General features: G+C 40.5%; 1 protein-coding gene across 1 annotated transcript in view; it reads right to left on the bottom strand.

Annotated features, from left to right (window-relative positions):
* Positions 1-17660, bottom strand: part of RICTOR (RPTOR independent companion of MTOR complex 2) — an 80060-nt gene that overhangs the window by 47221 nt on the left and 15179 nt on the right. The window contains exon 3 of the mRNA XM_060236056.1: positions 6375-6472. Coding sequence (XP_060092039.1) covers positions 6375-6472 — 98 coding nt within the window. The remainder of the gene's footprint in view (positions 1-6374; positions 6473-17660) is intronic.

Below are 17660 nucleotides of genomic sequence, written 5' to 3'. Positions count from 1 at the left end.
ATTAATAGTCTGGAGCTTTAATATCGATATAAAGATACTGCCTGGAGAATTTACTGCTATTTAAGTGGCAACAGGGTAGCTGTTGATGCAGCAGAGAAGAGCAACAGATTCCTGGAATAGCTGGTTTTTAATTGCCAAAACATTACTTTAGGGTAGAGATACTAGCTTCCAAACCTTCATATTTCATTTCCCGCATCATTCACTATCACTCCCAGCCACAGTCTAGATCGTGCTGAAGGGCTGAGTCATAGCAGCTTAGGTCATCATGCCTTAAGAACACAGCTTAAAATTAGAATGATCAGAGACAGTGAAAGAAGGGAGAAACAAATTCCTTAGAGCTATAGCTTTCAGAGTGCAATTTGTGCCTCTTGAAGTGATGGTTGACAGTAAGAGGAGGGGAACCAACATTTCTTCCAGACCCTTTCTAGGACATTACTTATAAAGCCCTCTATGCCCTGTTGTCAGTCCTCCAAAGGAACTGGTTGGCTGCTGTGTGAGACAGGATGCTGATGGTCACACTGGTCTGATTCAGCAGGCCTCTTCTCATGTTCTTATCCTCTTGGTTTGAAAGTGACCACAAACCACTTCCTGAGTTTCCCCATATCTTTTTCAACCAAAGCAATATGAAGCATTCATTATTCACCATGAAGGCAGGATGAACAGGTTATCTATATGCTGATTTGATATTGATTGATGGCGGTGGAAGATGACATTAGACCCTAAAGTTTTGGAGGGGACATAACGTGTTGGCCATTTTCCACTGATGTGGGCTGAAAATACCAAGCATACTTATAACCCCTGGAAACAAAAGCATACTTACAAACCCTCTATAAATGCCTATAAAAGACAGAGGTAATGGTGGTTGGGAAGGCGGAGATTTTGATTCTGTTTTTAAACTTCTGGTTGGTTCTACCCCACTGCACTGTTTATTGAATATTCATCCTATTGGTTGTACTGACTCGCTATGTGTAATCCATCTTGAATCCAAGTGAGAAAGCGAGATTATACAAAATGTAAAGAAATAAAAATAAAGTAAATGAGTAAAACAAACTAGATTACCAAGGTGTGACATCTGTAAGGTCCAACATTATCCCACCTCATCAAAATCTAGTAGAGTAGGGCTTGCTGTGACTACTTCTGATGGTTAATTCATGTCCTGATTTCCTCATTATAATTTCTACTCCATATCATCTGTAGATGCCATTTAAAATAATAATAATTTTTTTCTTTGTTGTAAGGGAAGCTGTCTAGGACAGGGGTTGCTCAGTAAAAGAAAGCATGGCGGGAGGAAAAGTTTAACGAAATAGAAGCTTTCAAAGAAAAAAAAAACTAGTATACTGCTTCACTTTAAATCAGTTAACTCAAAGTAGAGCAACTGCATAACACTGCCTCTATTTAAAATTATCGCCTCACCTTCCACCATGTAGGACCTTCAAGGTGGGTTACAAAATCCATACAATATAAAAATCAGCATCAGGGGACAGATGCTGTTCGTTTCTTCTGTTCCATTCCATGAATACATTAAGCTGTCTTGTAGTGACGCAAGACACTGATCAAGGCAAGAACAGCCGTAGCAGCTCTCTAAGGTCTGCTGTTCACGTTGCCCACAGCCTGATGCTTTTATTTGGAAAGGGCAGCGATTGAATATAAGACTTGTTCTTATCACTGAGACACAGCCCCTTCACTCGCAATCTTGCACTGCTCCCTCTTTAAGACACAGGGTAGCCTCTTCCCCACCAACGCCTTAGAAACAGGGTGGTGTCCTCAGAGAACCATTCCCTAAAACTGTTACTCTGCCATGCAATACCCCTGGCTCCTTTTTCAGAAGCACTGACCAAAAACATATGGAAGGGCAGATGCTGTTTCAAAGTCCTCTTGCCCAGTTCTCAAGGTCATACTGCTACTACTATTCCACTTTGGGCCACAGCAGCTGTGCGGTAGCCCCCCTACAAACAAACTGCCAAGCTTCCACTCAATAGCCAATTGCTTTCAGTTGTGGGTGGGGGGGAGGAGAAGAGGACTGTTCTCTGTGCTGTTGTAATTATGCTGCAAAATACAACTGCTCATTTCCTGGCACCATCAATCGTCAAGGATGTGCTAAGGTGAAGAGACTATTTCAATTTCCTCGAGTCCTCAAAGTACTTTTCTCACCACCGTTCTACCACTAACTTGCTTAGGAATATAATGTAACAAGCAGCGAATATCTGTGATGAATTTGGGGAAATTCTTAATTGCAACAGTATCCTGGTGCTCCCCTGCTCACTTCCCTTTTCCACGCCACTTTTCCACAGTGATAGTGGGGGCAGCAGCAGCTCCCTTTCCACCTCCTGTTTTGCGATGGGGGGAAGTGGTGGCTTTCACCACTGTCACCTCATTGTGCTCCTCCTCCCCCAGCTTCACTACATGCTGCAAATCTTCTCCTGCCCAGCTGCAGCATCACCACCTCAGCGGCAGTGTGGACAGCAACAGCAATGGTGGAACGTATCTCACATTGCCCTATTCACCACTCTGTGGGGAATATTCATGGTTCCTGCCATTTCCCTATCTCCCCAGCTGCAGACAATGCTCTTGTCTTTTTTAAAGTTCTCAGATTTTTCTGCAAACCTGAGGGGCCTCATGTTTGCAGAAAAATCTGTTTTCTGTCTCCATGGCCCTGATCCACATATTTAAGTATCTACAGATGGGGTCATATTGACTACTGAATATACCAATTATTCAAAAGTTCAAAAGTTTTCATCACTTTATTGATCAATATTACTTCATTTTGAAAATGTCATGTTGCCATTAGGAACAACAAATTCTTAGAAAATTTCCCAAAGTACTGCTGCCTCTGTATCAGAAACAAGAATACAAAAACAGTATTCAAAGCACTGTGGCACTTAGGGGCCAGGACCTGGACATGGCTTATGGTTTTAGAGCACTTGTTTGTTTGTTTGTTTGTTTGGGGGGGATGCTGTCACACACAAACAAAACACTTTTTGAGTGTTTCCGTGATCTGAAGAATGCTTACCATATAAATGACAGCAAATTGAATTAAGAAGAGGAAGAATGGAAAGTGAACTACAAGCCAAAAAAGTCAGCTTCCTGAATGAATTCATTTGGATGTTTTGTTATTTTTTGCACCTCTGTGCCGAAAAACATCTACAAAATCAAAACAATTACATGCAAGCTTTAGCTGCCCTACAATACCTATAACTAGCTCAATTTTCTTTAAATCTGTCTTCTGGTGTTACTAGGCTTCTCTTCTAAAAGATAATTTTCAAAAAGACACTCAATCACTTGATAGATGCTTCGTAAAAATGTGTTAATAGCAACTCCACAAACATTCTTTGAGTGTCTGCTGGTCAGACATTAGCTACGCTTGTTACTTGATATAGAGAAATCACGTCAAGCAAGAGACACAACTGTGTGACACTCACATGGTTGGGAGATCACATCACTAGTTCCCTCTGTCTTTCCCTAAATAGGAGATATAATTCTTGGGACATACTTCAAACAACCAAATCACACAAGAGCCCTAACACAAAGCTTAACACCCTATAGTCAGTGAAAGCCATTTGAGGACAACACTGGATGAAAAGAATAATTCTCCGCAGTTCCTTATTGTATATTTTCAGAAGCAACAGCAAGATGGGAAAGACAACATAAATCATTCTGCAAACTGAGCTCTGCTCACAGTTTTTCATAGCCACCACCTATAACACAGAGAATTTTTCTTTTTCTTTTCCTAATCAATGTGTTCTCCTCACACTAGAGAGCTTTTGCAGCAGAGGGAAATTTCTCTTCCACTAAACTTCCATTTGCACTGAGCCCACTGAAAATCACTGATCTTGTGAAAATGGAAGTTTTAGTGGAACCGGAAGGATGCTCCACAAGCAGAGGCTATCTAGCATGCACAGAACTCATAAGATCCAAACCAATAAGTTTCTAACAGGCTGGAGCCACAGAAGAACTGTGTTTCAGAGAGCCAGTTCCTTCATTCATGTCCAGTCCTTGACAGATGACAGCTGAATTTATAAACCAGCTGACCACTGAAAAGAATTGCTTAAGGTGATGAGGAAGTTCTACTTCTGGCACTCAATCCATTATATCTACATGCTTACATTAGGTGTCACAGGCATCCAGAAATTAATCAGCCAAGAAAGAGAGAGAGAAAGAAAGAGGGAGGGAAAGAAAGAGGGAGGGAAAGAAAGAGGGAGGGAAAGAAAGAGGGAGGGAAAGAAAGAGGGAGGGAAAGAAAGAAAGAAAGAAGGAAAGAAGGAAAGAAAGAAAGAAGGAAAGAAGGAAAGAAAGAAAGAAAGAAGGAAGGAAAGAAAGAAAGAAAGAAAGAAGGAAAGAAAGAAAGAAAGAAAGAAAGAAAGAAAGAAAGAAAGAAAGAAAGAAAGAAAGAAAGAAAGAAAGAAAGAAAGAAACTGAAACCTAGGACAGAAAGAAAAAGAAAGCTCCCCAAAATAAGCAGTGAAGATCAACCCACCCTAAGAGCTCTTGAAGTATCTACAGTGTTGCTAATAACCTACTATAGCTACAATCCTATACAAACTAACCCCATTTCATTTAATAGTGATAATTTCCAAGCAAAGGTGCAGAGTATCAGCCTATATACCAAGCAAGAGACCTACATCCAATTGTACTCTTTTGAAACCTTGAAAAGTACTCTTTTGTAATACTTGGCTTGGCCATTAGGTGATCCCAAGGGTCTGGGCCTGTGGGTATGTTCCTCCAAGTGTTCCTTACTTTAAAAATTGCAATCCTATGAACGTATGCTTGGAAGTAACACCCACTAATTCAGTGGAACCTATACCCTAGGAGGAAAAAATACATAGGATCAGGTTTTTCATTTCCTTCTAAACAACTACCATCTCTGCAAAACAATAACTAATTTAGAGACTAGTCAGTATAACCTTAATGATTTATTGCTTTGCTTGCTTCATAAATTATGTTAGCAGAGTGTTCTGTAAACATCTGAATCTCAGCATAGAAACCTGCATATGTAGAAAACGCTCTCTGCTATCCACAGCCAAGTTTGGTAGATTTCTGCTGTGATACTTAATGGAGAAGATAGCATGTGATGCTCAACAGAAAAGATAGCATCAAAATCAAATAATCTTTCCCATGTTTATACAGAACTTAAACCTGTGGTCCCCCTGGACTACAAGGCCAAGTATTAGGGCTTGTAGCTCAGTCTCATAAATGAGAAATTCAGCATGTAAAAATCCAATTGCTTGACTGATTATGACAAGTATTGTTTCCATATGATCAGGCAGGAAAGCTTTCCAAATAGTTGGTAATGTGTTCCTCACTCCACAGATGACTAACATAGGTATGTGTACAGCTTGGCTAGTAAAAATTTACAGGCTAGTAACTTCTAAGGATTTACGTGAATGGCTGAGAATGATAAGAACAATGATTATAATTATCTATGTGTTCTACCTACCTTTAAAATTAGTCAAAATCAGCAACAATCTATTTAAATAAAAACAGCTCATGCTCTCAATGATACGAACTGTTTGATGAGAAGCCAACCTGTGTTCCATATTAAAGTCTGAAAACACAGCAGGGATACTGGCTAGCCTGGAGTGAATTTTCTGTTCATGGATCTTGCCTTGGTACAAAACAAGGAAAGGCAAACTTTCAGTGAAGCGCAAAGCTACCATCCCTGACAGCTGGTGACCCGGTTCCACAAACAGAAACTGTGAAGTGGGGAAGGGGGTGTGTCTATAGGTTATGCTCTTCATTTCCACCAGGGGTCATCACCATACGGATCTGCTTCCACACAAACACACACAGCCCATTCTAACAATGGACATTTTGCTCCTTACTGTCAGAAGAGCTACATCTTCTCTCATATGTAAAAGAATTCCAAGTCAAAATGCAAAGAGGATTTATATAATAGGAAGATCCTATGCAAACCTAATAGGACACAAGAACCTGATAGTTCTCAAAACAACGAAAACTTATGCCCAAACAATAAAGCACAGAGAAATAACTGAAGTACAAGTAAATCAATGAAAAGAAAATTTAAAAATTCACCATTTGGTGCTAAGACTTTATCATAACACATCTTTGGACTGCCTTTGTTCAAACATGTTTCGGAATGTAGGACTGTCAAGACAAATTTGCTCAGCAAAAATGTAGATGCTAGCTTCTTTATAGCACATAAAAATCTTCTCTTACCAGTTACAAACAGCTCATGATCATTAAAGCTCACAACTAACCATATCAACTTAACTGACCAAGTGATTTAGTTTGCATTCAAGTTAACATATTAATTCACAATAATATTTCATAACCTGAACACTGTTAATTAATTCATCTGGCTATCTAAGGCAAAAAATGCTTTATAAGATTTGTATAAAAGTTATAAAAATGTGTACCTTGGTAAAATTATTCAAGTGGCCTAGTTTTCTCATATTCGAAACCCCCTGCAATTTGGCCACATTCTGGAGAATCTCTCTCAGATTATCAGAAGGGTCTGCAAAAGAATAGGCAATAAGGAAACACGTTAGGAGAATAGCAACAGTACTTTAACAGATCGTTCATGTCCAATCTTAAGTTAAGAAGCTCTCTTACTTTAGTTCCATTTCCAAGACTGTCAGCGTTCTGCTAGAAGGGAATAGTTTCAAGACTGGGAGAATGAGGGAGGGGGAAAGTAGATGATTACAGGAATCGGAACATTCTCCTCGTTCATACACAATATACTGTAAGTAACTTAAAAGTCTCAATAAAACAATTATCTCAGCATGTGCCTGCCACATTACATTTGCAACACATTTCTCATATTTTTCTTAAGACTACCATAATTATAATCTCATTCAAAAATCTGGTAATAGTTAAACAGTTTTATTATTTATTTCATTTTGTTAGATTTATATCCCACCCTCCCCGAAGGCAGGCTCAGGGCATGTAACAACAATACAACTTACAGGATCACTAAAACAACTTATCACAATAAATTACTTTAAATCATTTAAAAGATGGTGAAATATACATTAATTTATAAGGCTCCAGAAAGCTACTTAGATAACTGAACAATGAATCACCATGGAAATAATAATAGCATCTCTTTACATGGGCAGATGTAATAAGGTGGTTTCCAGCAAGGGAGGCCAAATGATTCGGTGCTTGCCGCCTCAACCAAAGAGCAGAACAGCTCCATTTTACAGGCCCTGCGAAACTGTAATAGGACTCACAGGGCTCTGATCACAAGGGAAGCATGCTCCCCCAGGTTGGGGCCAGGACAGAAAACGTCCTGGCCCTGGTCGAGATGAAGCAGATGTCCTGTGGGCCGGGGACAGTCAGTAGATGTTGATCAGCTGAGCGCAAAGCTCTCAGAGGGATGTATGGATAGAGGCGGTCCCTTAGATATGCTGGTCCCAGGCCACATAGGGCTTTAAAAGTTAATACCATCACCTTGAAATGGATCCAGTACTCAACTGGTAGCCAGTGCAACTGGTGTAGCAATGGCTGATTGTGCACCTGCAGATGTTGAAGTCAGCAGGCAAAACACCACATTTTGTAGCAGCTGGAGTTTTCAAATCAACTTCAAAGGTAAGTCCAGGGCTTTATTTGTAGCAGGAACTCCTTTGCATATTAAGTCACACCCCTCTTATGTAGCCAATCTTCCAAGATCTTACAGGGCTCTTATTACAGAGCCTACTGGAAGATCTTGGAGAATTGGCTACATTAGGGGTGTGTGTCCTAATATGCAAAGGAGTTTCTGCTACAAAAAAAAGCCCTGGGTAAGTCCATGTAAAGCAAGTTATAGTGATCTGCTGAAGATGATAAAAGGCAGACCTGGCAACAATGGTGACCTGGGCCTCCACAGTAAGCAAGGCATCCAGAATGACCCCTAGGCTCCTTACCCTCAGTACCAATACCAACGGTGCTCCATCCAGGGCTGGAGTATGATTCCCAAACCTACCCCTCCCCCGACTCAGGCACAGGACCTCCATCTTTGTTGGATTGAGTTTCAGCTGGCTCTGCTGTAGCCACCCAGCTATGGTCTCCAAAGCCCTGTTCAGGTTAACTGGGCTGGAATCAACAGATAGCGCTGGGTATCATCAGCCCAAACCTCTGTACCAGCTGGGCAAGGGGGTACATGTAGATGCTGGACAACACTGGTGAGAGGATCGCCCCCTGAAATTTGACTGCATCTGGAAGATTCAGATGAGCATTTATCAGAAAGTTAGGTATAAAGGGAAACTGTGAAGTATTAAATGTATATGGAGAAAGTGATGTTTTCAATTTAGCTTATGAGGACTACAGGAAGCAACTAAACCAAGGGGTGTTGAACTCATTTGTTATGATGGAAGAAGACTGCAGATTTATACCCCGCCATTCTCTCTGAATCAGAGACTCAGAGCAGCTTACAATCTCCTATATCTTCTCCCCCCACAACAGACACCATGTGAGGTGGGTGGGGCTGAGAGGATTCTCACAGCAGCTGCCCTTTCAAGGACAACTCCTGCGATAGCTATGGCTAATCCAAGGCCATTCCAGAAGCTGTAAGTGGAGTGGGGAATCAAACCCAGTTCTCCCAGATAAGAGTTCACACACTTAACCACTACACCAAACTGGCCAGATCACTTTGTCAGACCATGTGTGTCATAATATATAATGCCAGGTAGTGGAAATAAAAACTTTACAAAGGATACAAACAAGTACAATTAAAGATTTTTTAAAAACTTAAAATAAAAACTTGCTCAAAACAACTCTTGCAATATTTTATTTAATAATCTCTGATAACTGACACTTCTTGCTCTGAATTATTGCATCAAAATGTCTATGCTGTAGCAATCTTGAGTATGCTGTTCTAGTATGTATTTGCAAGCTGCAAACCTACTTTTGATTTACTGACATTACAGAAATTTCATGCTCAGTGCTCTAAGCCAAGGACCCAGGGGAAAACATGAAATGTCTGGGCATTGTGAGCTTTTGTACATAAATTGCTTCATGTGCTGGTCAAGAACATGTGAAGGGAAGGCATCATGACACAGAGGTAGAACTTTGTGTTTGTCTACAAAACTATAGTCTTCCCCAGAGAAATAATTACACAACTTCTATGAGGCAGTGCAAGAATAGAGAGACAGCCATGTATTGTGGTTAGTATGAGTCTGCTTTCTGGGAAGCCTAGGTTCAAACCCCGAGTCTACAAAGGAAATGTGATGGGTGAATTTGGTCTGGACACACACTCTCAGTCTTATCTATCTCACCAGCTTGTTGTTACTCTTCATCTCAACATTGCTTTCCTACTGAGAAAGACTGGATCACGAGGGCATGAATACAATGAAAAAGGGGAGGGAAACCCAGTTGCATCCAGGAGAGCCACAGCATAATCAACCCAACAAAACACACACACACACAGCATAACAAGCCCAACAAAATACACATATACACTGTAGCAAGGCATTCAAAAGCTCATATCTTGAATAAAACTGTGTTGGTCTTAAAGTTGCTTTGTATTTCTTCCATGCAATTGAGGCAGCTGAGCAAAGGGGAGGAGTATCAGCCAATGGAAGGGAATAAAGGCTGTCTCCTGTGCAATTGAGGAAGCCTGGCTAGGAAGCAAGCTTTGGCTCATTCACTCCCTCCCCCTGGGAGGAAGGGGGAGAAGCCTCAACCAATGCAGAGAACAAAGACTTGCCTATTTATCTATCCTATGTGATTGAGAGAGTCTGGCAAAGCAAGCTGCAATGCAACAGAAGCAGAACTGAAGAAGGAAGCAAGAACCAGCCAGTTGCTCAAGGGATGGATAAGAATCCTGTACAGGCCAAATGCAGCCCTGTGGACCAGCATCTTTGACAACCTTGAACTAAACTGAGGAATTAAACTCAAAATCTTCTCTAATGCCCCCTAATATAGCATGCACACAAACCATACTGGAATTCATTTTCTACTGAATTGTCTTGGTACCCAGCTTTATGAACATGAGTTGCTAGTTTGCTGTTCACCCTTTTGGCTTATTTACAGGGCTGTGCAATATGCCTTTAAAGGACCAAATTAAAAATTCTAACCAAATAAAGAAACTTTTATTTTGTGCAAAATCTCGTCTGTAGCCAACAGCAAGGCAGCACACTATTTCCGTGGCGGCATTAATTGTTCAGGAGGCTGCCACACACTAAAAACTATCCAATTTCACTCTAGTGGCTGAAATTCCTTACACATTATATTAGAACTTTGGGGGATTGTAGAAGTTACAGGAAGAAAAGTTTGTTCCTGTATCAAATTTGAGAAGTTCAGGATTACTAGGAGAGACAGGGGACCCTAGAGAGAACATTCTGTCCGGTTTCAAGTGCAAGCAGTACAAACCACAAGCAAAGAGAGATTAAAGAGAATGGTGTTGGTATATAAGTACCACTAACAGTTTGTTATAACCTTTAATTTCAAGAGCATATAATGGGTGGGAAAAGTTACTTCCCTATAATTTAGCTTCACTGAAAATATAATTAAGCTGATTCCTATTCTTTTGTTTTGTGCTTTCAACATAATATTGGCAAGAGTTACCCTCGCTTTCAAAGCTTTTTGCTATGGAAGTGATTTGGTGTAACATCTCAAATACAAACTGCCTCAGAGTCATCTAAAATGTTTCATTGTTCTGTGAACAAAAAATAAGGTATTTCTTCAACAAGATCATTAAAAGGAAGCCATTTTAATTCTGTCAAATGAGCATGTCAAGAAAAAAAGTATTTATGTTTTTCATCTGTTTTGGAAGGAGTATAAAAAATAAAATCCCTTGATGCAGACCTTAAAATCACCAAAGAAGCTTTCCAAAGTGGCACTGCACTGGTATGAGGTCGGCACATACCTCAGTAATGAAGTCTTCCCCCAAGCAAACAAGACCTATCAGAGCACATTCACATCCCATCATGATCACATCGTAGAGAAAAACAGCTCTTGTGCTTGTATGTAAAAGCAAGCATCCATTTCACTACCAATCTGAAGAGATGAGCAAATGAGACTAATCCAGGACTATGACTGTCATCTACATCACTGACTCATTTTTTTTTTTACCATTCTCCATAATCAAATATTGCCACAACTAGAAAACAGAAAGTTGGATGGCACAGGTTCTCCTTCTCTATATTTTCTTTGGTCCAGGTGGGGAACAGGCACTGCATTACCCATATGATTATCCATGACACCTGGGATTTCTTGTTCTACAGGTAATTTTGACCCTTTCCCCTCTAACTGAAGCACACCGTGGTCTAGATTGAGAGTGGAAATCTGAACAGGGGTAAGGTTTTTCATCATGCTTTTCAACCTTATTTCAAAAACAAAAATTACTCTTCCAAAAGAAACTATTAGAGAGCAGAATTTTTGAGAGCCAGAGTATTAGACTAAGACTAGAGAAATGAAGATTCAAATCCTCACTCTGCAATCACTGGATAACCTTGGTCCAATCAATTAGTACAATTTATTCCACAGGGTTGCTGTGAGGATTAAAACGTAGAAAAAGAGAACGATGTATGCTGTCTCCAAATCCTTAGAGGAAGGGTGGGATAAAAACAAGAGCGGCAAAATTTCTGGAAATTTGGAAATCGTTAAAAAAAAATCCTTCTAAACTTTCTTTTTAGGGGAAAAAACCCCACTGAAACATATGCAGTATTTTCTCTCTCAAACTGAAGCATATTACTAATTTAACATACTGTAATTTAACATACTGCTACAGAGGTAGCAGGGGTTTGGAAGATCTAATAATTAATTAATAATACACATTTATAACTTAAGCTAGTATATAGATCTATACTATTTGGCATATTAATGAAGGTGCAATGATAACAAAATATTCAGGATGTTGAAAACCAAGATGGATGATAAAGAGTTTACAGGAGGATCTGTCTAAATTGGATGAGAGCAACAATGCAGCAAATGACATTCAGTGCTGGCAAGTGTTAAAGGTGATGCAAGCTACAACTGAAAACCCTAACTTTAAACATGTGGTTTAAAGGATTTTCTAGGAGCAGGATTGAAAATAAAATGGCCAATATTGTAAACCCCTTGCATAGAACAATACAATGTATAATTTCACTGCACAGCCAATCAGCTCCAGTGTCCAATCAGAAGTCCACTCACCTTCTAAACACACTTGGCGGGCACCAGGAATGGCGTCAGTGGGCAACATGGAGCCCACAAAAGCCATGTTGGGGACCCATGATCTCCAGTGCCTTTTTATGTGTGCAGGAAGAACAGGCAACCAAAGTAAGCTTAATTATTCTACTATTTCAGAATGGCACGGCCAATCTAATTTCCAGCAAAAAATATTGTAACGTTGTTTTTCACAAGTGTTAAGATATACCAAGAAGTTCACCCCACTAATCTTTCACTGTTTCTTGATTCCATTTTTATAACAAAATTACAAGTATACACAAAACAGTATATTTTTCTCTCACACACAGTAAGACTGTCACTAGTCTAAATCAAAAGTTAACCTTATTCTGTGGAAATATTGCAGCAAAATCAATCTGCAACTCTATGAGATATAGTATTATCATAAGAGTCTTTCAAATTCTGTGCTGCCAAAAATGTCATGTAGACACACTAATGATATTCTATATACTCATTTTAGATCAAAATGCCATGCATGCTTCCTAGCTACATTTTGCAACAAGCAGAAGATTTCAAATGATTGAAACAATTTTCTCATCAACCAAAACTGTTAAAGCAATTTTCTTGTATATCACTCTTGAAGGCTAAAAGAAAAAGCCTTCACATTCATCAATGAACCTCCCTGTCAAGCACAGTTGCCATTACCCCACTCCTTAGCAAATTTCATTCCCACAGCATTATAGAACGTTCTCAAAACTATTTCTCCCCCTCCACACTGGAAAACTTCAATTACAACTCAGCACTATCACCTATTCTGGTGCCTTTCAATCTTCACAGATCAATCCAGGAGTAGGAATGAGCACAAACTGCGATTCGTGCATGAATTGGGCTATTTTGTACTGGCTCGGGTGAATGTACCTCTCATGAACTTCCCAAACCTTCCACGGAGGTTCAGGAAGGGTTTATTCTTTCCCCTCAAGCCTCCGCTTCCCCAGGTACCCCATGGCCATGCCCCCCCTCCCCTAGTCATGTGGCTGCTGCAGGCCAGCTGGAGAAAGAAGGGGCAAGCAGTTAAATGCCTCCCCCAACCATGTGACTGTTGTCTAGTGTCCCTAGCAAAGCGAATGGGGAGGTAGTTAGTTTCACTCCTCTCAATTGAAACTGACCATGCCCAAGGGGAAGTGAGCTCCAAAGGCATTTAAATGCCTTCGGAGCTCACTGGGGACCAGAGGAACTGGATGAACCAACGACCCACAAACAAACCAAAACGAAACACCAGTTCAGGCAATCAAATGAGCCATGAACCACCAGTTTACTGATTCATGCCCATTCCTATCCAGGAGTGAACCTTCTATCTCTGAGCCCCTAACCAGCAAAAGAAGGTGTATGTTTGATGATGAAATACAGTTTTAAAGGATGCTGGGAAAGGACTACATTTCTAGTTTTACTTTGTGTTGAACCAGGACCAATGGTCATTAACACACCTATGTTTGCAAATCTCCCTGGAATAATGGCATCTACCTGTACAATGCAACTCACTACATTCTTGTCCATGCCTTAAAACTGCACATCCTCTTTTTTCCCCAATAAACCCTTTTTATTTCACTTGAGATAACATAATAAACATCTCTATGGATATATCTCTTTGTGCTCCATTTAGATATACTGCCTTGGCAACTCTTTGACATATCAAGCTGAAGCTCTAATTAATAGGATGCCTTTTATAATGAATATATTGTTTAAAAATATTTGCTTACATATACCCAGCTCCATGCAGTGAAGATTCCTTGTGCTGTGATAGAAGCTGTTACCAAAAGCAGTTTCTAAAAGCAAGTCTGCTCAGCCAATCAGATCTCCAACTGCCATTCAGAAGTCCTATGGGGCAAAAGCCCCACCTGATCCAGCCCACTTTCTAAAAATGCTTTGCAGGTGCCAGGAAAGGTGCTAGAGAGCACCATATTGGGGACTCTAGTACAGATGATACTGGCAGAACTAATGGTTTCCAGAGGGAGTTGCTGCCTGATCCAACATGGCTTCTCTTATGTTCTGCTGGTGCTCAAGTCTAGTCTTGAATATATGGATCATCCCACAGATGCTTCCAGTACGGTTGCCATCTCCAGGTTGGGAAATGTCTGGTAACTTGAGGTCAAAGCCTGGGTAAGGTTTGGTGTGAAGACATAATACCACACAGTCCACCCTCCAAAGCTGCCATTTTCTCCATATCCTGTAGTCTGGAGATCCACTGGAATTCTGTGATCCTGTAGTCTGGAGATCTGCTTTAATTCTGTGAGATCCTCAGGCCCCACCTGGAGGTTGGCTATCCTATTGCTTAGCATCCAGCATAAAGTTAACATGTAACTACCTGCAGTTTCCTTCTTGAGTAGATAAAAGTAGACAGACAGTTAAGCTGATGACATGTTTTAAGCTGTTGCTTTTTAAAAAAAAGAATGGATTTCTAGATCTTGTGCTTATGGATAAAATTTGGAAAATATGGATATTATCTAAAAATATGTAATACTGGAAAAGTTCTTCTTATTTTATTTTATTTATTTATTTATATTTACATTTATATCCCGCCCTCCCCGCCTAGGCGGCTCAGGGCGGCTAACAACATTTCACATATTTAACAAAGGATAAAACTTTAAAATTTAACAATTAAAGAAATTAAACATAAAAACCAGTTAATTAAGTTAAAATATTTAAAATACATGATTCATTACATAGAATAAATCTGGCAGCAGTAAACTTGTTTGGCGCTGGTTCTGCCAGTTTAGATGGTTCCATAGTCGTATAGTAGATGGCGGCTCCTTCTAATGATCTCAGTGTGCATTTCAGGATCCTCTGCAGTCTGTAGTTGATGCTGCTTACAAATTACAGGATATACAGCAATGGCATTCGATACCACATATAATAGCGACAATTTATTTTTCAAAAATCACACAATATATCAGTATTGCAAATTACCTAATACAGATTATTTACATATGTGGTGGATGTCTAAACGGGCAAAAAGTTACTGGCTATTGGTTGTGGATCTTATGAAAAGTCAGTCACTGACACATTCTCAATCTAACCTACCTTACAGGGTTGTCTGACGATAAATGGGGGGAGACAATGCTGTGATCTACTCTGGGTCCCCACTGTGCAGAAAGGTGGGATAAAAAGAAAGTAAATAAATAAATACAGCTGAAGATGGGAGACAGAAAAAGATTGGTGGATGGTTAGGAAGGAGAAAAGAAAGCATGGGAAGATGAGGACATGGTGGTTGCCAGGAGAAAGAAAAGAGAAATTAGTGTGGGAAGGGGAGAAGTCGAGTGCTCACTCAAGTCCTTGCGGGGTCCCCACTGTGCCTGGCCTGGCAGCCAGGATGGAACAGCTTTCACAGAGAGAAGCAGCCAAAGAGGATGGGGGGTAGAAAGTAGGGAAAGTTGAAGATGGGCACAGATAAAAGTAGGATGCCTGGTGGTTGGGAAGGAGAAAGCAAAAGAAGAAAAAGGGGAGAAGCTACAGGGACTTTCAGAGAAGGGAAAGAGGACATAGCGGGGGAGGAGAAATGTGATGCCCTCTGCAAATCTCTCCAGGTTCTCTACTTGTAAATATATGAACATACAAGTGGTTTGTAATGGAAATTAGACAGCAAATATCCTCCAAAAAAACTGACTGAGCTCAAGCCATCTTGCAGCTAGCCAGTCAATCAAGACAAGAACTGTTTAATTGAAGGAGGAGGAGGACGATGATATTGGATTTATACCCCACCCTACACTCTGAATCTCAGAGCAACTTACAATCTCCTTTACCTCCCCCCACCCACAACAGACACCCTGTGAGGTAGGTGGGGCTGAGAGAGCTGTCCCAGAAGCTGCCCTTTCAAGGACAGCTCTGCAAGAGCTATGGCTGGCCCAAGCTGCAAGTGGAGCAGCAGCTGCAAGTAGAGAAGCTGGGAATCAAACCCGGTTTTCCTAGATAACAGTCTGCGACCACTACACCAAACTGGCTCTCTGGAAGGAGGGCAGGCACATGCCCTGTGTAGTTGCAGTTACAGGCATGCTACTGGATCTGACAGTGTTGCAAATCCACAGCTACAATATTTCACATGGACTTTATTCCTGCATTTCCTCTAGAACAGGAGTGTTGAACTCATTTGTTAGGAGGGCCAGATCTGGCACAAATGGGACTCTGTGAGGCTGGGCCATGCCTGTCATAAAATGTAATGTGAGGTAGCAGAGATATAAACTTTATAAAGGACACAGACAAACAAAGATATTTTTAAACTTAAAATGTAGGCATGCTTAAAACTCTTGCAATATTTTGTTTAAATTGGAAAGGTGTCAAGCATGCGTATTTCTAAGTGCCATGATGGTTTCTTAGACAGAGAGCAGGCTACTAGTATCCACCGCCCTCCTCCTCTTTACAAAGTTTGGGCAAGCAGTAAATCTATCTAGCCCAAGGATGTTTACGCTACAGCCTGGCTGGTAAAGCTGTGAGGTGCCTCTCCCCCAGATTCACACAGACAGTTCTTATCAGGTCTCGGAGAAGTGTGAGAAAGGGAGATGTTTTTAATAGCCTAAATTCCTTAGTAATAAAAGATACTATGTAGCAACCTTTGATCCTGTGACTCAAATTGCATCTGTATACTATCCTTTGAAGTAATCCTATATAGTAACTATGTAACCATGTATACCTCATTACTTCCAAGGATTCTGTCCTTGGTAAAGCTTCTGAGTTTCTACAATAAAGCAACTTTTGATTCAACAACAAAAGACTGGTTATTGAGAAATACTGATGCTTGACAAAAGGTGGGGAAATAGTGGGATTTGATAATGCAGTTTTAAAAATAAAATAAATAAATAATATTCAGCAGAGACAAGCTGGCTCAAAGCTTCAACCTTTTATCTGAAAAGACACAACACCAGGAAGCGTGAGCTACAGCTGTCTATATAGGGACGCTGAAAGTGAAACTTATCTCCACTCCATTGAAACATACTACAGGACAAAGTAGCAAGGAAAACATGGAATGGATTTTCCATTAAAGTCTCTGGGCCCTATCTGGGAAATCCATTCCATGTTTTCCTTGCAGCTTTCCTTCCTGCTGCAGCTGGCAGCTTTCCTTCCTGTTGCAGCTGGCAAAGACAAGGCAAAAACAGCAGGGAACTTTGTCAGCTTTGGAGCATCAAAAGGTGAGGACAGGAGGGGGAGGAGGGGAAAGAAAAGAACCCTACATGCCTGATTAAAGGCCTGGGTGGGCTGGTTCTGGCCCGCAGGCCAGACATTTGACACCCCTGCTCTAAAACACTAGAAACCAAAAGAGCCGTAGGTGATCCTTCTCCATGCACACCTAGTTTACTAAACCTCCTAATCCATTATAATGATCTACAGATACTTTGCTGTGTGTGTTTTAGTTGAAATATAAAGCTAGTGCAATATTCTTTTCCTATTGTGGTATCTCTTCTCTGGAATACCATCCAACAACCAAGCACTTAACACCAACGCTGGGCTTTTAAGGGCCAAATCAAAACATTTTAATTCAAGACTTCAGTGAGTTATTCTGTTGTGAGTTCTCTTTCTCTGTTCTCATTTTGAGTGCTTGTACCTGTTCATTTCTGTCCCTCATTTTT

Source organism: Heteronotia binoei, chromosome 4, assembly GCF_032191835.1.
Source record: "Heteronotia binoei isolate CCM8104 ecotype False Entrance Well chromosome 4, APGP_CSIRO_Hbin_v1, whole genome shotgun sequence".
In the NCBI taxonomy this organism is placed as follows: domain Eukaryota; kingdom Metazoa; phylum Chordata; class Lepidosauria; order Squamata; family Gekkonidae; genus Heteronotia; species Heteronotia binoei.
The sequence above is the reverse complement of the archived record's forward strand: the minus strand, read 5'-3'. Positions and strand labels throughout refer to the sequence as shown.